Raw genomic sequence first — 23668 nt, 5'->3', positions numbered from 1 at the left:
AGCATGTGTAAATCAGGGGCACGAATTTTTATATGCCCGTTTCGTGTCATTACTTATAGTGCTAGAAATTCCCGTGCCACCAGTCTTCTGCCCATAACTGTTATTTGGAAAGAAGGCATGGGCTGTCATGGTGTGATCCATTTTTCTGATGCAATAAACCTCTCTCTAAATAAAGAAATGTTCAGTGGATATTTATAATCAAGTACTTAATTATGCTAATTACAACTTCAGCACAAAAAAGTATGTTTAATAATTTCAGTATATGGTTTTATTCAATTACAATCTTTTCTGTCATACTTATCACACCACTCCTTCATACAAAGAACTTTGTTTGAAATTCATACTTGTTCCTTGTAACTCATGAAAAGGAGTAAATCATGAAAAGAAGTCAAATATCACAAGACAAACCTGAGATCACAATTTTTAGGTGTCTTAGAGATGTAAAAAAAAGTTGAAACTTTAAATGCAGCTTTCTCAATACTGTTTTTTTTTTTTTTTGACATTATGCTCAGCCCCTCCACATGGTTCAGTGAAGAAATAATTTGTTTCTCGTAAAGTATTTGTGGTATCGCTTCAAAATTTTTATGAAAGCACTGTGAGGTTATTCTTAGTGTCTGTGCCAATTTTCATCAATATCCAACGAGAAACAAAAAAGTTCATTGAAAAAAAGCCTGTCGAAAACTTCGACAGGCTTTTTCTCACAAGTGTGTTTTGGACATTGTGCATTGCTCGTGGAAAGAGTAGCACGAGAATGACTGGACCGATTATGATTCTGTTTTTTTTCCCTGAATCCCTGAACACTGCTTGTGGGTACAGCAATCTTCAATTTCTGTTTTGTGGCCCTGTTATTTTTCTAGACGATGATTTGTCCGTGCCATTGTTTCTGACAATGTGTGTCGGCAGCCATGATGATCTCTAAAAAAAAAAACGAGAACTTATTAAAAAATTCCGAGAGTGTCATACCCTGTAGCTTTCTTTTGAGTAAAGATCAACATCATTCGCAGCTTCCTGGCATGTTTTGTTGCAGCGCTAGGCTTTCCACGAGCAGACCATGTAATTGGATTGTGTAGCATTATGTAACTTGAGAACTACTGAAGCTATCATGATGAAACTGCATATTTCCCTATTCTAGACACTTATGAGTATGCATGCCAAATTTCATTGCTGTAGGTCAACAAATAAAAAAGTTTTTTTTCAAAGCCACCTCCCCCCTTAAATCGTCAGACTGTGCAAGAGAGAGAGACGCGACTTTGCCAAGAACTTCCCACCGATACATGAGCTGTCCGAATCGAACAACAAGTCCAGGTCCCAGTGCAGGAGCTCGAGGGGGCGCTTCCGATACAGGAGTGGTCCCCGATCCACAAGCATTTCTCAGTCCCGGAGCTGTTCCCGATCACGGGGCCCGGCCGTCAGCATTCAGGTGCCTGCTGCTATAGCGACCGAGTGGGCTGATCGCGTCAAAAGCTCCCAGAAACAGGTGATGGGGGCATGCTGCCAGAGCAGAAATATGATATAATTTTTCAGCTGGAAAGGGAGAATGCTGCACTAAAGGAGGCGACCGCGCAACTTAGAGTCGAGATAGTCGCACTTAAGAATGCTAATAACGCCAAGAGTGAGGCTCCACAACCTCCTCAGGTCACTAGACTCGAAACGCCCATTGAAACACCTATGGATTGATTGATGTGGGGTTTAACATCCCAAAACCACCATATAAATATGAGATGCTGTAGTGGAGGGCTCCAGAAATTTCGACAACCTGGGGTTCTTTAACGTGCACCCAAATCTGAGAACAAGGGCCTACAACATTTCCGTCTCCATCGAAAATGCAGCCGCCGCAGCCGGGATTCGATCCCGCAACCTGCGGGCCAGCATCCGAGTACCTTAGCCACTAGACCACCGCCACTAGACCACCGCGGCGGGGGAACGCCTATGGAAACGCCCGTGGAAACGCCTATAGAAACGGCCATGAAAACGCCCGTAGAAAAACCCACGGGGACGCCCGTTGAAACACCAATGAAAGTGCAGTGTACTGTTGTCCAACGAAAACAGGGCTTTGACAAGGCACGCACTTCATGAGGAACTGCAGTTTTAAAACTGAGATCAGAGACATGTTCCAGTCACTTAGCCAAACAGTCGCATTGGTTCATGTTAAGGTCGATACCTTAGCGGACAAATTCAGCGCACTGGATGCTAAGGTCAATACGTTGGATGCTAACTTCTGTGCGTTGGACGCTAAGGTCAACGTGCTCGAACGCAGGCACATATTTTTCGAGCCTAACCAGGGCGCGTCCGCCTAAAGAGTTCAGGATTTGGCAAGGGAACTGCTGGGGATTTACCTGCAAGAAGGCAGTTCTTCAGCAGTTCATTCGTTCTCACTTTGAAAAGCCGCACGCCATTTCGCTTCAGGAGACGCTTTCGGATTCTGCCATGCTGCCGGGTTACACATCTCGCGCACTTCATGGAGACAGACAAAGGGGCATTTGCATGTTTGTATCTAAGGGATACACCAATATCTCGCATGATCTTTCAATGAACATTAGTAAGGTGGAACACTTATTGGTGGAAATTATTTGGGGGGGGGGGGGGGGTCATTTCAACAGTAGCGTTTTCATTCTGTATATATATATATATATATATATATATATATATATATATATATATATATATATATATATATATATAGTTCACGAAATGACTCGAGACAAATGTTTGCGGCACTCTCGAGTAGGGCTGTCACCAGGGCTGGTATCTCCCCGCTTGTGGTTGCGGGTGATTTCAACACTCCTCATCAGGCTTGGGGTTATCTGCGGTCATCCTGTAAAGGTGAGGATTTGTGGCAAGCAGCGGCGAACTTAAACCTCACCCTGGCCACGGACACAGATGATGATGATGATGATATATGTGGTTTAATGACGCCAAGGGCCATTGATGGCCAAAGAGTGCCAGGAAATGATATCGGATGAGAGCAATGGTTATGTTAAATGGCTGTAAAAGGGCCTAAGATTCTGCGCTCTAAAGGTGCATAAGACATATTTATTAAAATCATGAAAGTGAAGTGAAGCATGCCAGGTGAGAATGAGTCTTACATTATGATGACGCCATAGAATAGGAGTGTTATATTAGCACCAATACCTCGCAAGCGCCCTTGGTCCCAAGGGCTGGGAGACAGGTGCTCTCTTTGGATGTAGCATCCGCAGCAGCAGCCTACTTTCAGAGCCTGTGCTACTGATCACTTGAGTAGATAACATGGAAAGTTTTTACTTCCTTTAAGAATGCGTTCAATGCATTATATTTAAAAGGAGGTTCGCGACCAATAAACATAGCTGGGTGAAGGGGTATGTGTTCCTTGTACGCTAGTGGAAAATGTTTTTTCCTGTAAGCCTCTAGCTCAGAGCATTCAAGGAGTATGTGGGGTACGGTAAGTGGACGACCACATCTGTGACAGCTGGGTGGGTCACCACCGGACAAAAGGTGTGCGTGCGCGCTGTGTGTGTGTCCTATTCTAAGCCGACAGAGACTGACCTCTGTAGGGAGTGTTTTCGACGTGGGTAGCCAGTTACCGAGATATGGTTTAATCAAGTGTAACTTGTACGAGTTTGTAGATCCCATAACTTCTGCCAGTAAGCCCTGCGCTTTTTTCGTATGTTTGGTTTTAGGTCCATTATAGGGACAGCAACTGAAGAGTTGGCAGAGCTTCCGTTAATTGACGTGGCGAGCTGGCCGGCCAACAAATTTCCTTCTATCTCGCGATGTCCTGGCACCCAGCACACGACGATATGTTGCTTGGAAGTATACGCCGCGCAGAGTACTGAATAGAGGGATATAATTATAGGGTTTCTGTGTTTTGCAAGATTTTTCAACGCTTTTACGACACTCAGGGAGTCTGTGTATATAACTACCCTTAGCGTATTCAATTCTTTGATGTGTTTAACGGCTACAAATAACGCGTAAGCCTCGGCTGTAAAAATGCTTGTGCTGGCGGACAGAACGCCGGCATCCGAGAAGGATGGGCCGACCGCCGCATAGGACACGCCAGTATGGGACTTGGATGCATCAGTATAATATTCTGGACAGTCATATTTATGTTGCAGCTCTAAGAAGTACATCCGAATGTGTATGGGGGAGGCATGCTTTGTGACAGCTACGAAAGATGTGTCACAGTCTATGACCTGCCACTGCCATGGCGGGAGCCGCAGAGCGGGGGGGCTGAGGTGGTATACAAGCAGTGGGACATCTGTTTCTTCAGCTAGGTCTCTGACACTCAGCGAGAAAGGGCATGCCATTGCGGGTCGATTGTAAAAAAACCTGAGAGCTGGACAGGTCTTCGATGGTGGAATATGCGGTTGCTCACTGTTCGCATTTACTTTAAGGAAATATATGAAGGAAGAATATGTTTTCTGCAGATGGAGTGACCACTCGTCCGATTCTACATAAAGGCTTTCAACTGGGCTTGTTCTAAAGGTGCCTGTGGACAGGCGGATGCCTTGATGAACAGGGTCCAACACTTTCAGAGCGCTTTTCAGAGCAACATTTTCAGAGGCAGAGTGATAGACTATTGCCCCATACTTAAGGCGTGAGCGTATAATACCCCTGTCACACGGGCACTTAAATGTGGTGCATTATATGCACCACATTTCTTGCGGATTTTCATTCTAACTATTGTTCTATACGTGCCTTGTAATTCTAGAAAGATTCGGAGTAGTGTGAGGAGCTCGATATGTGTTTGAAATGTGTGCCAAGAAAGTTGGCTTAATCCTCCAAGCTTTCCCCGAGGCTATTTACTAGTGGAAGGGAATACGTTTGTTGGCCCTTAATTTTCTTTACCCGATTCCACACTTTTCCCTCATCTGTGTACGAGTTGATACTCGATATAAACTTTGTCCAGCTCTCTCATCTAGCTTGTCGACGCGTTCTCCTTGCCTGCGATTTGACCCGCTTGAAATTTTTCAGGTTTTCTGCTGCAGGGGAATGGTGAAGCAATGCCCATGCTTTGTTCTGAGTGGTCCGTGCTTTCCTGCATGCGTCGTTCCACCATGGGACTCGCCGTATAGAAGACATGCCGCTCGTTTTGGCAATACATTTAGATGCGACATCAAGTATAAAAGCTGCAAAATACGTGACAGCCTCATCTATGGTCAGGGCAGACAGCTCAGTCCATGTCATGTGTGTAAGAGTTCTATACCCTTCCCAATCAGCTGAGTCAATCTTCCATTGAGGAACCTGCGGGGTAATTGACCTTTGTTCAGCGCACTCAGGATGATTGGAAAGTGGTCACCTCCCATAAGGGTTTTTAAGAACGTTCCACTTAAAACAGGTAAAAGGGACGGTGATGAAATGCTAAGATCTATGGAGGAGTATGAGTTGTTTGCAAGGCTAAAATACGTAGGCTCCTTTATATTTAAAAGACATACAGTGAGCATCGCCTCACAGGACATTGTGTGCATTAAAATCACCTAGAACCAGAAACGGCTCTGGGAGTTCATCTATTAATGATTCCAGATCACGTCTGTGTAGCTGTTGATGTGGTGGTATGTACACAGAACATATGGTAATCAGTTTATTAAAAAGTACAGCTCGAATGGCCACTGCCTCAAGGGCCGTTTGGAGCTTCAAGTGCTGGCATGCTATACTTCTATAATGGCCACGCCACCAGATGACAGCATCCTCCCGGTCTTTTCGGGAAATATTATATTGCTGTAGGAAGACCTTGTGCTTAGGAGTTAAGTGCGTTTCTTGCACACATAGATAGCACTTTCGCGTTAAACTTACTCAGAAGTTCTTGGACGTCATCTAAATTTCTAAGTATTCCCCTTACGTTCCACTGAATGATTTTTCCGTAGTGGAAAAAGAAAAAAGGGAAAAAGTGCTGTGTGCACAGAAGACGGAGATTAGCTCGTTTTACAGGGCCTTTGTCAGGCCCTGTAATCGGCGTTCTGTCCTTTTTGGAGCGATCGAGAGAAGCTCGCCGCTCCTTCGGCGCTTCCTGCGCCGTTTGGCTTGAACTGGTGTCCATAGCCTCTTGTGAGACACTGGACGCCCGCTCTAAAAACCGATCTGTGCGTCACTTAGACTTCGCCTCGATCAACGAAGTCTTTGTCCCCACCGAGCTGGGGGTCGATGAAGCCCCCTTGGCCTCGTGATTGCCCTGGCTGCTGCCAGAGCTTGTAGAGGTCACTGGTGTGGACAGGCTGAATGTGGGCAGGGCAGCGCTGGCTGCTCCCGCCATAGGGGCTTGTGGCATTGGCCTCGGCACGCTAGGCGCGGTCCGGGCAACTGCCAAGGGCCTTTGTGGTGCCGCCCCTCGTTGCACCACTTCGGCAAAAGGTGTTTTTAGTGCCAATGATAACGACACCCGTTGTGTTGCTTCCCTGAATGTGATATTTTACTTAACTTTTATAGTTATTATTTCTTTTTCTCTTTTCCAGGCTGGGCACGCTCTGGAGTATGCGGGGTGACTACCTTCGCAGTTAGCACAGAGGACCTCGTCATGACTACATTCATCAGCACTGTGGCCGGTTGTGCCACACTTAGCACACATTAGCTGTCCTCGGCAGCTCTGGAATGCATGACCAAATCACTGGCATTTTAAACAACGCCTCGGGTTTGGAATGAAGGGTCGGACATGGAGTTTTACATAGCCAGTTTAGACATTCTCAGGTGGGTGGGTGGGTTGAGTTGAAGGTGAGTATCAAGTGCTTTGTTGCTATTTCATTGTTGTTACGTCCGATTTTGATGCGCTGGACATGTATTACACTTTGGTCTTTCCATCTATCAAAGAGCTCTTCTTCACTCAGTGTCGTCAAATTTTCGTCCGATACCACGCCCTTCACTGTATTCATGGTAGGGTGTGCGCTCACAGAGACGGGGATGTTACCAAAGGCTACGAGGTGCGAGAGTTTATTGTACTGTTCCTTGTCTTTTAATTCGAGAAGCAGATCTCCACTTACCGTCTTCGTGGCTTTATAACCGGTTCCAATGGTCTTTCTGAAGCACTTGGCCACAAGGAAGGGCGAGATTGCTCTAGCTATGGTAGATGATTGTTCGCAGTGGAGGACATGGTATTTTGGGAAAGTTTCTCTGTTTTGGGGCCAAAGTAGTGAAGTTTCGTCAGTGCGTACCCTTTTCGAAGCACGATCAGTTAAAGAGGGGGTCGAGGATCCCATAGAAAAATGTGTATTTTTCGGTAACGGCGCTATCCACCCACCACGGAGTCCAACGAGGGGACGTGGCAGAGCATTTCTGCACAACACCAGCAGTACGCAGTTACTATAACCCAATATGGTTTACCCTAGTTTGGATGGGCACACAAGGTTAGCCCTTGCCGCCAGGAAAAACAGAAGTAAATTGAAGAGAGGAGAGATCAGGAAAGATTGAAAGTAAGAGGGAAAGACGAAGATGAAGAGAGGCAGAGACAGGAAAAGGCGACTGCCGGTTTCCCCTGGGTGGGTCAGCCCAGGGGTGCCGTCTACATGAAGCCGGGGCCAAAGGGGTGTGTTGCCTCCGCCGGGGGGGCCTTAAAGGTCCAATCACCCGACGTCGGCTCAACCCCTCGGATCCCCTTTACCCCGGACATGGCAAAGCCACGCACGGCTAGGCGTGGGAGGGAGCCGAAACTCCCCCCTCCCCCCCCCGTTCGCTCGGGTCTGTGGTGTTGCTACACACCAAACGCCTACTTGCGCAGGCGCCCCTGCGGGGCCCCGGACCCAGCATTCCCGACCAGGATGTGTAACTCCTGCACGAGGGACTCCACGCCCGATCTTACCTTTGTTAAAAATGTTGAATCTGCTACTTGGCACGAATTGTACGTGGATCTGGGTAGTGACCATAATGTCCTAGCTACCCATATCAGTGTAAAGGGCGAGCCCGTAAGAGAGTTTAGTTTCACAGATTGGGATTACTTCCGGCATATCAGAAAAAAATGCCCGCAAGTTGGAGACTCAACCCCTAGCCTGGATCAATGGGCCGAACAGCTCAAGGGAGACGTTGGTGAGGTGACAAAAAAGATACACACGAATTTTGAAAAGGATAGGATGGACAGTTGCCTTGCGCACCTCCTAGAGGCCAAGAAATCATTTCTCAATAAGTGGAAGCGGCAGAGGCTCAATCGTTGGCTTCGCGAGAAAATTGCAAAACTTAACCGAACCATCGAGGACCACTGCCAGACGCTCTCTAGGCAGCAGTGGGATGAGGTGTGCAATTCTGTTGATGGCTAATTGAGAATAGGAGAGAAATGAATTTGCTAAAGCACCTTTTGAACAAGTCACATTCAAAGAGTAATCAAAGGCAAGACATTGCAAAACTCATACACGCCGCCAGACAGTTTGATTCTGAAGACGCTATACCGGATGGTTTGGCTCACAGATATTTACCCATGGGCTCCTCAAGCTGTTCAGACTACTCGCCTTACACTGAACCCCCATGCACTGAGCCCGGAGAGCCCTTGTCCACCAGCGACGCTTGGGAAGTTCTTCAAAACCTTAATGAACGATCAGCTCCGGGGCCTGCTCAAACATCAAATCAGACATCAAGCTGCTCAAACATCAAACCATAGACGTGAACACAAGCGACGTAACAGGCATCCTGGGTCTTGACTTGGAAACAGCGTTTGACATCATCTCTCACACGCACATCTTAAACTCCATTTCGGAGCTTGGACTGGGTGAAAAGCCTTTCACAGATACATCAGCTCTTTTTCGAATCCAGAAAGGCCACGTTCAATATCTGAGACCTCATAAAATCGACCCTATAAATCTGGCGATCGTCATCATCCAAGCTGCTAGCTTCAAGGCAGTCATCTGCGAGCTGTTCAACAACAGCATTGATGACTCTGCCTTCCCCTTACTCAGCAACAGATTTTACTGGCATTGAAGCGAAGGCTACAGAGCCAAATCACATGCATCTTATCGCCATGAAACGTAGTTACGCAAAAGTACACACATTTTCAAAGTGAAATATAAAAGTTCCTTTTTTATTTTCTATGTGGAACAGTTCGAAACAGGATGCAGTGCACAGCAACAAGACAGTTGTATTTATTTACCTTAACGGGGTTTCCGACACGTGAAAAGCCCTGTATCGTCGTCTTTTTACGAATACCTCAAAGACTAAGCGGCGCCCGAGTCTGCGTATACATCAAACGCTGATGGTGTGCCTCCTGCCACTTTTCATCGAGATTACGAGATGCATTACGAGATGCGCGTAAATTGAATTACTTCATGTAGGGCTACATGGGCAGAAATCTCCGTCCCCGTAGCATTCCTTTCAAGGACAAGAAAAGTTTTTGCCGAGTATAGTCGCCTCTTTCCTGACATGGTGCATGTATGGCTTCGTAGATGTGAACACTCCACAAGCGTGCTCAAGAGTGCCACAAACAACAAACAAGGACATAGTACGCACTCGGGGATGCTGCCTGCCCTGCCTGCCCTGCCTGCCTGCCCTGCCTGCCCTGCCTGCCCTGTCTGCCCTGCCTGCGTCCGTCCGTGTCTGTGTCTGTCCGTCCATCTGTCTGTCCGTCTACCTGTCTGCCTGTCTGATTGTCTGTCCGTGTGTCTGTCTGCCTGTCTACGACAACGGTCATGGACAAACAGACGGGGTGGCTACAACAACGGAGGGAGGATTGAATCGCAGCATAAGTGCATGAGGCTCGCTGCGACGCCATGTTCTCAAAGTATTCTGATAGTGAAAGGTGCAAAGCGCTTACATTTAAATCCGATCCAAGCCACCTCGTAGCTATTTAAATCCATCCGTTTTGGACGATTCTTCAGACCGTTCCTTCTCCTCCGCATGTGAAACGGAGGAAAACTGACGCGCGACACCTTGGCTCACGTGACATAGAAGGTCACGGCATTCGTCACGGCTCAAATGAGCCAATCCCGTGCGACTCGATGGAGCGAAACGCCTCTGTCCGTCACGTGACGCTCTGTCACGGCATTTCCCCCGGCTCAAATGTGCCAATCACGAGTGACTCGATAGAATAGACCGCCTCCGTCCGTATTTGGAACGCATATAAAATTGCACCACTAGTTCACGCTGTGCATGAAAGATGGCCTTCCAAAATCTCACACCCACAACGAAGCACCCAGCACCCAAATTTGGTTCCAACCCAAATTTGGTTCCACGTATGCTGCTCTTGATTAAGCTCACCAGTGCGATTTAATTTGCACCCGTTATCAAGTTTTCTAGGACAAAGTGCCCGATGCAGCACGCTAAGTTGCAAGACTGCAGGCAAGGCCTAAGGAGTACTAACTGCAAAACCTCTTCATAGTGGTTACAGATGTGCAGTATCGTCCCGAGTCAACAAAATGCTCTGCACTATTTACATTTTAAAAGGGATAGATAGTACAGAGAAACCTTTCAATTATGAATGCACAGCCTCGCATCGTTTACGAAAACGAGAGTGTACATGTGCAAAATTCGAGTTCGGGTTTGCGGTCAGCATGGGTTTCGACATCGCGCATACAGCAAGCAGAAATTCAGTTGCCATGCTGCAAAGAAATCTGGCACATAAGTGAGGAGCTTTGAAATGCAAGTCGGCAACTTTCTGCAAGGTTAATTTTTTTTTTTTGCTGCATTCTTTTTCTCGGCAGAGTACTTTCACAACAAACCTTAGGTTTTGTACAGTTGAAAACTTAAGGCAATAATTTACTGAATTCTCAATCAATTCTCTCAATTCTCTGCTGCCGGTCCAACACGTCTTGCACATCAGGGCTCTCTAAATATCAAAGTGTACATGTTTGCCTTCAGCGACTTGCATTGTAAGTAAATGGTTTATGATGCAACGGAAAAGTGGTGCGGCTACCAGTGTGCAAGCGCATTCGTTTTCCTTGATCTACACATACAACCACGGCAGCATGGTGCATGCACATGAGGACAGATACATGCGAGTATGCTTCAGCCTCGAGAGACTGTGGTTTCATTTTTAAACTATGAAAACACACTGTTTGGTGTAGAATAGTGGAAATAAGCAGGCTGTAGCACTATCGATCATTCAGCACAGCTGTCACATCACTGCCTTCTCTCACAGCCCTTGCGCTAGATGGCAAATGAGCTGTAGCACTTGACGCATTATCGATAACAGATTTCTATTAAGAAAAACTATAGAATACCATTGAATGTTCAGGTATCTCTAGCAAACACATGAAAAGTGAAGCAACATCACTGCAAAATAAACAAAATAATTTAAAAACAATATGAAAGAATACGTACGGAGAGTCCTGTACAGATGACTCCGAGCTGCAATGGCGAGACCCACACCAGCGCGACGACGGCCGCCCTAAGAAAAAGTAAGACCGCAAGTTCAAGTTGCTAAGCTACACTGAATGACGAGAATGCTTTGACGACATGTAAAAAAAAACGCATTACATGATGTCCAAGCAGCCCACTTTTCTATTGTTTGAAGAGGTCAATTTCTTTGTTACTATACAGGCGACACCTTAGGTGCATTAGAGTTGCTGACCACAGGTGCCGTGTCTCTGCCTTGCTATTCCAGGAGAAAGCGAACAAAGAAAGGCAAGAAAGAAAAAAGGTCGTGAGTATGTTCTACACTAGACTGTACAGACACAAGCAACACTGTAGTATAGACCACAAATGATGCTAGTAATTGTCTACAGACATAGCTTACAGCTACTAATGCACCATTCTAAAAAAATTATCAGTGAATTAACAAGGCACAGATACAGCCATAGTCTTCATGAGGCAAGCCGTCCTCATCGAAGTTGCTAGTTGCACCCAGACCACTGGTGGCACAGTGTTCTTTGCACGGCAGCCATAACGCATAAGAAGGATCTGCAGCAATGGTGAATACACAGTGAAATTTCAATGCAACAAATCGCAAAGAACCGCTAAATATTATCCTTTATTGTGAAGTCTTTTTAAAGAAAGTAATAAAAATTTGCACAAAAAAAGTAAACATTAACTCATGAGCCGCATACCCATGCTGTGTATACATTATCGAGCAACCACATTATGCTCAAATAAGTGCGAAAAAACGAACTCGAAGTAATACAGAACCAGTACACATTTATTTGAAAAAGAGGGCAGTCTATCTTGCCGTGAGCAGCTCGACTGCTGGAAAATAAACTATTACGGTAAGCAGGCGCGTCCTTCTTGCGCACTGCGAAATGTTAGCAGTGTCACGCAGTTTATTCACATACAGACCTACTGGAAGGCCGAGGAACACCAGAAGAGCGAGGAACGCCAACAGGCCGAAAATACAAAACAAACGCAAGCTCGGGTCGCGCGTGCACAACGCTGTGGCTTGCCATTTCATGCTGCTTCGTCGTCGTTCGCATAGTTCCCTACCCTGGCCCCCGGTGAATAGCGTAGCCAACCTGGCGACTTAAGGCGTAGTCACTGTAGCAGGGTCGTAATACGGCTTCAGGCGACTCACATGCACAATTTCTCGGCCACGACGGCGTAAGTCATGAGACTGTGTCAATGGCTCAATCTCATAATTGACGGGTGACGTACGGGCGAGAATGCGGTAGGGCCCGTGGTATCGTGCCAGTAATTTCGACGAAAGGCCAGGAGTGCTCGGTGGAACCCAGAGCCAAACGAGAGCACCAGTCGTGAAAGTAGAGAGATGTCGATCGGTGTCAAGCCGTAGCTTCTGGTGGCCTTGGTCCTCGGTTGTCAGAGAACGGGCCAATCGTCTGCAATCTTCTGCGTACCTGGCAACATCAGAAATTGCAGTGTACTCAGAGGAGTCGGGCGTGTATGGGAGGATAGTGTCCAGCGTGCACGATGGTTCGCGTCCGTACAACAGAAAGAAAGGGGAGAATCCTGTTGTCGCGTGCGTAGCGGTGTTATACGCATACTTGACGAATGGAAGGACAGTGTCCCGATTGGTCTGGTCTGAAGCTGTGTACATCGTCAACATATCACCGAGAGTGCGATTAAATCGTTCTGTGAGGCCATTCGTCTGCGGGTAATATGCTGTCGTCAGGCGATGAACCATGTTGCACTGAGCGAGCAACGCTTGAATGGCGTCAGACAAGAAAACAAGGCCCCGGTTGCTCAAAAGTTCGCGGGGAGCACCATGGCGAAGAACAAAGTTGCACGAGATGAAAAACGCAACTTCTCTCGCGGTTGCTGCGGGTAGTGCTGCTGTCTCCGCGTAACGCGTGAGGTGGTCCACGCCGACAATTATCCACCTATTTCCAGAAGACGACGTGGGAAGTGGTCCGTATAAGTCGATACCGACGCGGTCAAACGGACGCGCTGGACACGGCAGAGGCTGAAGTGTACCGGCAGGGCGCTGAGGTGGGACTTTACGTTGCAGGCATGCAGTACAAGCACGTACGTACTTGCGGACAAATGTGTACATGCCGCGCCAGTAGTACCGCTGACGTAGACGGTTGTACGTTTTGAGAGCGCCAGCGTGAGCGCTTTGCGGGTCGTTGTGGAAAGCAGTACAGATTTCCGAGCGCATGTGGTTGGGTATCACTAACAGCCACTTCCTACCTTCAGACGTGTAATTCCGCCGATAGAGCAGGTCGTCTCGAATAGCGAAATGTGTGGCTTGACGGCGGATAGTTCTTGACACTGAATTAGCTAACGGATCAGTCAAAAAGGCGAGGTGTTGGGAAATCCACACATCTTTGCGTTGTTCCGATGCCATGTCTGAAGTCGATTGGTGTTATGACAGCTGAAGAAGGTGACGAGGAGGCTGGGTCAGCCGGTAGCGGCGAGCGGGATAGCGCATCAGCGTCGGAGTGCTTGCGGCCGGATCGGTATACAACACGAATGTCGTATTCCTGTAGGCGAAGCGCCCAACGACCAAGGCGCCCCGACGGGTCTTTGAGCGATGATAGCCAGCATAGAGCGTGGTGGTCCGTGACAACTTCGAAAGGGCGGCCATAAAGGTATGGGTGGAACTTCGTCAAAGCCCAGACAATTGCGAGGCACTTTTTCTCCGTGACGGAATAATTACACTCGGCTTTCTTGAGGGTTCGACTCGCGTAAGCGACCACGTATTCTTGGTACCCTGGTTTTCGTTGAGCCAACACAGCACCAAGACCGACGCCACTGGCGTCGGTGTGGACCTCCGTAGGCGCATCAGGGTCAAAATGACGTACAATTGGAGGTGATAATAATAACCGCCGAAGCGTGGTGAAGGATTCGTCGCACTCTTTTGACCAAGCAGAAATGCCTTTGGAAGTTGTCAACAGGTTGGTAAGAGGTGCGATGATGGAAGAGAAGTTGCGCACAAATCGACGAAAGTATGAGCAGCACAGGCTGATAAAACTTCGAAGCGTCTTGATGGAATTGGGCTTCGGATAGTCGGCCACGGCGCGGAGTTTCGCCGGATCCGGGAGAACACCCTCTTTGCAGACAACGTGACCCAGTATAGTGAGCTGACGTGCGGCAAAATGGCACTTCTTGATGTTAAGTTGAAGGCCAGCAGAGGTGAGACGTGAGAATAGCACGAAGACGAACAAGGTGAGTGGAAAAGTCGCGGGAAAAAACGACGATATCGTCTAGGTAGCAAAGGCATGTGTTCCACTTGTAGCCGCGAAGGATGGTGTCCATCATCCGTTCGAAGGTAGCTGGGGCGTTGCAGAGTCCAAACGGACTGACGTTAAACTCATACAGCCCATCAGGTGTTACAAATGCAGTCTTCGATCGGTCAGGATCAGCCATTGGAACTTGCCAATATCCTGAGCGTAAATCTAAGGAGGAGAAATATTCTGCCCCTTGCAAGCAATCGAGAGCGTCGTCGATGGGTGGCAACGGGTACACATCCTTCCGAGTTATCTTATTGAGCCGGCGGTAGTCTACACAGAATCGGATAGACCCATCCTTTTTGCGCATAAGTACAACAGGGGACGACCAAGGGCTCTGCGATGGCTGGATGAGACCACGCTTGAGCATATCGTCGACTTGTTCGTTGATAATACGGCGCTCTTCCGCTGAAACTCGATATGGTCGTTGGCGTAAGGGAGCATGAGTACCGGTGTCAATATTATGCGTGATGTTCGCTGTGCGACCCAAAGATGGTTGAGCGCAATCGAAGACAGAACGGAACTCTCGAAGAAGGGACAAGAGTTCGCTTCTTTGTGTCGGCGATAGCTCAGCGGCAACAGAGGGCTGGAATGAGTCTGGCGCGGGCAGTGTGGCCACAGGTGGCGTCATAGCATTGAGCTGGAGGTGAGGTGCGTGTTCGGCGAACTCTAGAGGGCGCAAGAGGTCAACGTCTTGTATGTTACCCAAACATTCTCAGCGAAGTAAGGTAACTGGCGACGATAGCGAGTTCGCGACGAGCATGGCGGTAGCACCGGATTCCACGGTGAGTACGGCAAAGGGCAGGTGTAGGCTACGGCGGCGGGTAAATACGTCAGACGAAGTGAACAAAACAGTTCCGGCAGGAGCAGCCGTACAGGTCAGGGCTACAAGGGCGGATGTTCTCGGTGCTATTTCAGTGTCTGCAACAACGACAAGTTTGTAAGCTTCAGAAAGAGAATCCACCGAACAAGAGGTTGGCAGCGGTGTAAGGGCAACTTCTGCACGTGAGAATCTATGATGGCCCGATGACGCGAAAGAAAGTCCCATCCAAGAATGACTTCGTGGGAGCAGGATGCCAGCACAAAAAATTCAATGGCATAAAGTTCACCTTGGATAATGACACGTGCAGTGCACACAGCTGTAGGTTCTATGCACTGCGAGTTGACCATGTGGAGCCTCAGGCTCGAAAGAGGCGTCGTCACCTTTTTCAACTTGCGGCATAAGGTCTCACAGATTATGGAAACGGCGGCCCCTGTGTCGATAAGCGCTTGTGCGGCGGCCCCCTCAACATTGACGTCAATAACGTTTTGCGGCGAGAAAGATGGAGGCCTTAAGCAGTTCGAATTGTATGCAGCTGTTGCCTCCGGAGCTGCAGCGATCAGTTTCCCTCTTCCATAGCAGGTCGGCGACGCATAGGTGACAGGGAGCGTCGTCGTGGCGATGGTGACCGATGGTTTGCGAAGGGTCGAGGACCGTCAGTGGTGTACCTTGAAGGCGTCATAGACGACGACGCCATTGGCCTGCCCACGGCGTCGACTGGAGGGGGATCTCGGCGACAGTGGCGGGCGACGTGTCCAGCGATACCACAGGCGAAACAGATGGGCCTATTATCCGTTGTCCTCCAAGCTTCTGGGCGACGGTAAAATGGAGCTGAAGATCTCGCGTAGGGATACAGCGCCGCAATTGGGGTTGTAGGCAGGACATAGGGTGGCGTGGCAGGTTGAGCATACGGCATACGCTGTTGCGTAGGCCGAGCAGCGACGGCGGCGTACGTGAGAGGCGTTGTGACTGGTGGTTGCTTATGCACCGGCGGAAGGGCTTCAGCGACTTGGGTCCGAATGATGTGTTGGAGGTCCGGTGCCAAAGCTTGCGTGAGCTCATGTGTCAGTGGCAGCAGTGACAGCTGGCGCGCTACCTCTTCGCGGACGAAGTCCTTGATTGTCAAAAGCAGCGGCTGCTGGTCGGTAGGATGGGCAGCTAGGTGCAAGCTTGCGAGCGTGTCTGGCATCGTGAGGGCTTGACGAGCAATTGCGCGCTGCCTACGCAATTCATCGAAGCTTTGACAGAGGGAAACGAGGACAGCAATGGTGGGGGGATTTCTCGCGAGCAACATCTGAAAGGCGTTGTCGTCAATGCCTTTCAATATGTGCCTGATTTTTTCTTCCTCAGGCATGATAGAGTTGATGCGGTTGCATAGATGCAACACATCTTCAATGTAGCCTGTGTAGGTCTCGCCTGGTTGCTGCGCACGGTGACGTAAACGGTGCTCGGCTTTAAGCTTGCGTGCCGCAGGTCGTCCAAAGACGTCCGTAATAGCCGTCTTGAATGCAGACCACGTAGTAATGTCAGCTGCGTGGTTATTAAACCACAGTTGCGCGGTGTCCGCAAGGTAGAATGTGACGTAGCCCAGCTTACTTGGGTCGTCCCATTTGTTACTTGCGCCGACTTTGTCGTACCTCGCCAGCCAATCTTCGACGTCCGACTCAGTGGAGCCCGTGAAGATAGGAGGGTCTCGTTGAGGATACACGGCACCACAAGTGACATGGACGGTCGAAGGTCCCACGCGGAGAGGCGTCTCGGTGGCCATGTTCGTGTCACGTAGAGGGGGAAGCTTACGGGAGCGAAGTTCCAGGTTTGTACGCGAGTCCACACACCTCCACCAGATGTCACACAGTTTATTCACGTACAGACCTACTGGAAGGCCGAGGAACGCCAAAAGAGCGAGGAACGCCAACAAGCCGAAAATACAAAACAAACGCAAGCTCGGGTCGCGCGTGCACCAACGCTGTGGCTTGCCGTTTCATGCTGCTTCGTCGTCGTTCACATAGTTCCCTACAGCAGTTAATACGAATTCTTCACGTTGGTTTGCGTGCACTGTTTCAACGTCGTCTTTACTCTCGTCGCAGTTTCCTTACCACAATGGATGATACGGATCTTATCGGTCATTAGCTAAGCTCACATGCACGCTTTGTTGAAGCACTGTAGGTTGTGTGAGCGTTAGTACGGCATGAGCGAGTTATTATCAGAGACTTCAACCAATAGGTCTCTCGTATTGCATTTTTCACCGTCTAAGCATTCCTCTCGTGCCGTTTCCGTAGCTCATCTTGAATGTTCAACCACCAACAAAAAGGCTAGAAACCAGCCCGCATGTCAAGCTGCCTCACAAAAGCAAGGATGACGGGGCAAAGGCTAACTTGAAAAGCAAGTTCCAGACGATGATGACAACAGGGCTATCGCACAATTGAATAGTGCAGGCAAAGAGAAATATGTCAGCATTCTCATCATGACAAGATTGGCAGCTACGGAGCTGGGCATAATGTTTACAGCCGTGAATAGCTTCTTAATGTCGTCATTCATTATTTTGGAGTGTTCTGAAAATGTAAGGGAGATAAAATTCGATAAATTATTCTGAAACATGCAATATTCTGAAATTTGTAGTAGTGAAACATTTTTACAATAAGACAATGGACATTTGGAGGGGAATTTTCGAAAAAAAACATATTGAGGATTGCTATAACAAGATTCGACTGCATAGTGTAGTACTTTCGAAGAAGTGCTAAAGGTTGATAATTTGAACAACCATGAAAAAAAGAAGAGTGAAATGAACAATCCACAAAATGAAAGTAAGCTCATGCTACGCAGACAAATAACAAAGGAGTAAGGTAGATCCCCACCAAGGAGCCTTTGCAACAAGGTAATCAAGCCTGCCTCCCAACACACAAACAGCAGTATACAAAAATTCAAAAGCTCAGTTATTACGAAGTTTTATAAGATGTCCATGTGCAATACAGTAAATTGACAATGAAAAGTGGCAAAGGACTTCATACTTTAGTCAACAGATGATTCATTGGCACAGTCATTTCCCTTCTTCCTTGTGTAATGTGTTTTGCAAATTTTACTTGCTCTATTATCGCAGCAGCAGCTCAATATCTTCTTATTTTCCAGCATTGGTTTACACTTGCACTCTGAGCACTGGGTGGGTAGGTGCCCATTTGTATGTGTTTCTTTTACTGAGAAATGATGTTCACACGTGCACATGTTACACATCTTTCCATTTGTACCACACAACTTTAGCCACATGACAAATGTATTTCATATACCCCTCCAGCACTGCATTCTGCATATGATTTCGTGTAGTGCTTCTTGCACCCTGTTTTCGTGCCACCTATGAATGTGCATAAGACTGCAAGCTCCTTAAGCATCAAAAACTTCACCTCAACTCCATGTCGTTTCCCAACCTTCTTGTGGTGGTACAGCATTGTATACACATGGGCCACAACTATATATGTCTTATCGATCTTCACCCTTCGAGAAGGAACATTAGAGTTTCTGGCCTTCGACAAAGCCCCTGCACCCTCGTAGCACAAGCACAGCCAAGCTTTTTGAACTGGGCATGCGCAAAGGGGCATTGTCTAATACTGCTACAACAAAATTTTCGCCACGATGTATAATTTGCGATTCCCTGTCAGCTTCCCATCAAGTACACAGTTCGCCGGTGTGCCGCCGAGCTGGTGGGCTCGGCGGCACACCGGAGATGGGTCATCCTAACCCGCTTGACTTCTTCGCTACGCAGTTCTTCGTGCTGCCCTGGATCCTGATGCTACTGCAGAACTTCGACAAGCCTACTCGGTCTCCACTACCATGCGGCGCTGACCCCCTGCCTGTGAACGCGTCACCTCGCCATGACGGGGTGCGCCAGCCCGGCCTGTACTGTGCACCGGAATGCGCGCATCACCGCCAAACGCTCTCACTACGGTTGCCTCGTGGTCATCAGCTGGCATCTTGGATTTCGGGCACGCTATCTTCCGACAGCGCCACCGTTCCTTGGAGCACCAATATAAACCCTGGGCAGACGCTCACTGTGCCTAGTGGGCTCGGCGGCACACCGGCGATGGGTCATCCTAACCCGCTTGACTTCACTACGCAGGTAACGAATTACCACTGCCTTTACGCTAAGCGAACTGGATGCCGATCATTACTTGTTCTGCTGAGCCCACGGCGCTCCATCTCTGTAGTTCTCGATTGTGCCAAAATGCTGTTGAAATTGTTATTAGCAGGTGATATTGAGACTAATCCTGGACCTAGGAATGAACACTGTGTGGTGTCTAGTGACATGCTTGATATACTGAAGACGTTGCAATCTGGGCAGTCGGCCATGCTTGAGCAGTTAGGTTCAATCAGATCAACCCTTGATGAACATGAAAAAACGTTCAATGACCTGAGCTCGCGATTGACCAAAATAGAATCCGACTTACTATCACTTTCAAATGTTCAGTCTCAATTTGAAATCATTGAAAGTGTTGCCACTAACAGCGCTGCTCAGGTAACTAGGCTGTCTGACCGGATTAGCCACATGGAAAGCACATCCCGAAGGCGCAACCTGATCTTTTACAGGTTCAGTGATGTGCGAAACGAGGCGTGGCGTGTTAGTGAAGAACTGGTTACTGATCTCTGTCACAAAAGCCTGGGCATGACTATTCGAAGTCGTGACATAGAACGTGCCCATAGACTCTGAGCTTATCGTGAAGGGAAATGGCGACCGATAATAGTAAAATTTGCCCACTTCAAGGATAAAGAAGCACTCCTTTCGTCTAGCAGTAAACTGAAAGGCTCAGATTACGGCATCAGTGAAGACTTTGCCCCGGAAATTCGTGTAGCCAGAAGGCGCCTTATCGAATTTGGAAAAGCACAGCACTCCCCGTTTAAGCTCCGTTATGACAAGCTTATCTGTGGCAGAAAAACGTATGTTTTTGATCAGGCTAAGCAGTTGGTTGTCGAACCTCAGGCCTAGCAACGCAAAAGCCACGAAGACCGAATCAGAGTGTTAAGCATGATCTCTCACTGCTTCACACTAACATTTGCAGCTTGATGCCAAAACGCGATCCGTTATGCACCTTGATCTCTTCTTCTAGCAACGTCATTCTGTTGACGGAAACGTGGCTAACCTCTAACATACTTGATTCCGAGATTCTTCCTGATCTGCCAGATTTTGATATCTTTCGCAAGAACCACTTTGATGATAACCGTGGGGGCGGTGTGGCGATTGCCACACATCGCTTGCTTAAGTGCTCTGCTGTAAATGTTAAAAATTCTCTGGAAATGGTTTGGACGTGCTGCCATGCCCCTTCACCGCACATGTTAATCGGCTGTTGCCACCGTTCACCATGTGCCGATAGCTCCTTTCTTTCGTCTTTTCAGGAAGCATTGTTAGAACTAACAACAACGTATCCCAACACTCCCGTCTTATTATTCGGTGATTTCAATTTTTCTTCAATAGATTGGAGTAATGTTGCGTCATGTCTTGCACAAAATAACATGGCTGCAGAATTTGTAAACATAAGTTTGCTTTTTCGCCTCTCACAGCTGGTCAATAAACCTACCCGAGTAACCCAACACTCATCAACAGTCTTGGACCTCCTTTTCACGTCACACCCCGATAATGTGCCCCCCCCCCCCCCTTCTTATGTATATCCATGGTTTTCCTGACCACAACGTCATTCATGCAACATTTCCTTGCAACATCTTAAAAAGCAAGAAATCTAAAAAAGTACTCACGCTATACGACAAAGCCGATTATTCCAGCATCAACCGTGAACTTTCCGTTTTTCACGAGAAACTTGCCCTTACATATCGGCAGCATTCAACCGAGAGCATTTGGATACTATTCAAAGCCAAAATGCTGCGTTTAATGAATCTTTACATCCCAACTATCGCTATAAATGAATAAGCCCGTTCCCCCTGGTTTAACAAGTCTTTGAAAGACCTAAGTAATAAAAAAGCGATTATTTTGAAATGCTAAACGAACTGGTTCATCCTCGGCCTGGCAAACGCATAATAAGGACGTTAAAGAATACAACGCAGTAAAAGCACGCGCCAAGCGTGACTACTATTCGACTACCATACCAAATATGCTGCAGTCTAACCCGCGCTGTTTTTGGAAAGCGATTAAGCCTGATATTAAAAGTACTATTTCACTATGTGATAACATGGGGACACCCATTACCGATTCCGAAGTTCCCGACGCACTGAATCTAGCGTTTTGTTCAGTGTTCACAAAAACGAGTACAGATGCATTACCACACTTTCCATATTTCAATTTTTCTCCAATGGAGGGTATTGAATTCAGGGCAGAGGGCATTGTCAAGGTCATTGACTCCCTGAAGTGTTCATCTTGCGGTATTGATGGAATCAACGCTTAAGCACTAAAAAGTACAAAATATGCGTGCAGTGCGATTCTTTGTATTATCTTTCGGCACTCACTTGACACAGGTACAGTGCCAGATGATTGGAGGACAGGGAAGGTCATTCCAATCTTCAAAAAAGGTGACCGGTCATCCCCTGCAAACTACCGTCCCATTTCCCTCACCAACATATGCTCCAAGATCATGGAACACGTCATCTACTCTTAAGGGGAGATGCGAGTCGAAAAATTGCGTTTTTAGCAAAATTTCTCGTATTTCTGATTTTTATTGCATTGTAATCTTCAAACCTTCTTTCATCTGTGAAAATTTCAAAACTAAATTCGAACCGCAAAATGCAAAAAAATGTGTATGATGGCATCGCGGTGGCTCGAAATTTCGTGAATTTGCGCCGATATTGGCCATCTTTGACTGCGCGCTGCTCCCCGTCGCAGTGCCGCCCGCCATCGCGATCGGTTGGGAAAGTTGCGTCCGGCCTTCTTCATACAGCTCCGACGACCGCCAGTTTCGTACGTGTGCAAAAAAAAAAACTACGAGGCCTTTTTATCACGTGGTTTGAGCGGTTTGAAACACACGGCACCCTAAGCCGCATCGCAATTGGCTACCGAGTCATTGTCAGCTGTGTTGGTGGCGGCCATCGGCATTTGGTCCGTCTGTTTTCTGCGCGTCTATGCATATTTCTGCGATGGCAAGCCCGAAAAAGTGCAACGTGAGACCGCAGAAGTTTCGAACGAAGCACAAGTTCAAGGGAAGGCGACGTAAAGCGCCCCGAACGATGGCGACGAACAAGAACGCGCCTACGTGTGCTAGGCCTGACGGCGGCATCGACGAGTGCACGAGCGACAGTGGCTGCGATGAAGGGATTGACGATGCGCTTTCTTTCGTCAGTGCTTCGAAAAAGAAGCTCGGCTTCTTCGAAAAAGACGAAAGACAGCGCGATGAGGTTTGTGCAACGACAGTTTTGTGCGACACCCTCTTGCTGACGGCACTTGTGGCAGGTGGGGCATGCCCTGCTTGCGGTATTCAAAAACTTTCCGTTCGAGAGCCGGCAGAAAAGCGCCAGGGACTTTCGTCGCTCCTCAAACTTCATTGCGAAAACAGCTAATGCTCAGTGACTGTTCTTTCGTGCTCCTATACGTCACTGCATCTTACGGCGGACGGCAGCAGCCCAGTGAGCCAACGGTACGACAGTGGGAACTCCCAAGATAGTTTCGCTGTAAATGTGAGGGCGGTGGTGGCTGCACGCAATGTCGGCATTTGGCATGAGCAATTGTCGAGATTTTGCTCCATTATTGGACTCCCAAAGCCAATGCACCACCGAGGATTTTTTTCGATAGCAAAGAAGGTGCACACCGCTGCCATGGCAGCTGTGAGTGAAAACTTGCGCCGATCCAGAGAGTTGACGAAAGAAGTAGCAGGCGAAACTGATGTGGCTGTTATGTTTGACGGCACTTCGCAGAAGAGGGGCCACAAAAGCCACAACGGGATTGGCGCAGTTATTTCCTTAGATACTGCCCTCTGCTTAGACTTCCAGGTCATATCAAATTACTGCCTGACATGCAGTAGGCACAAGGATATGGGCCCAGACGAGGAAGTGTGGCAGGCATTCCAAGGCCCAGTCTGTGAAAACAATGCAGACTGTTCCTCCCATGCCATGGAAACGGAGGCTGCGATGCACATTTTGCAGAGAACATTGACTTATGACACTCCACTGCATTTCATGACATTCTTGATTGACGGTGACAGCAAAGCATATAGTGCAGTTGCAGGGTCAAAAGTCTATGGTGCTGTCAATATAGAAAAAGAAGACTGCACTAATCATGTGGCCAAGAGACTTGGCACCGCGCTACGGAAGCTGCATGTGCCATTACCACGAGGGCAAAAAATGAAAGAGCCAGCCAGTACAGTCACCGAACTGTACAGTCACCGTACTGATACACCGTACTGTACAGTACCGTACTGAGTCACCG

At 48.0% G+C, this 23668-nt stretch overlaps 1 protein-coding gene across 11 annotated transcripts in view; it reads right to left on the bottom strand.

Annotated features, from left to right (window-relative positions):
* Positions 1 to 23668, bottom strand: part of LOC142785024 (uncharacterized) — a 424940-nt gene that overhangs the window by 316905 nt on the left and 84367 nt on the right. For all 11 annotated transcript variants that reach the window (XM_075883440.1, XM_075883442.1, XM_075883443.1 and 8 more), the window contains exon 6: positions 11203 to 11269. In XM_075883440.1, the coding sequence (XP_075739555.1) occupies positions 11203 to 11269 (67 nt within the window). The remainder of the gene's footprint in view (positions 1 to 11202; positions 11270 to 23668) is intronic.

This window comes from Rhipicephalus microplus, unplaced genomic scaffold (assembly GCF_043290135.1).
Source record: "Rhipicephalus microplus isolate Deutch F79 unplaced genomic scaffold, USDA_Rmic scaffold_17, whole genome shotgun sequence".
Classification (NCBI taxonomy): domain Eukaryota; kingdom Metazoa; phylum Arthropoda; class Arachnida; order Ixodida; family Ixodidae; genus Rhipicephalus; species Rhipicephalus microplus.
This window is presented reverse-complemented; position numbering and strand designations above follow the sequence as displayed.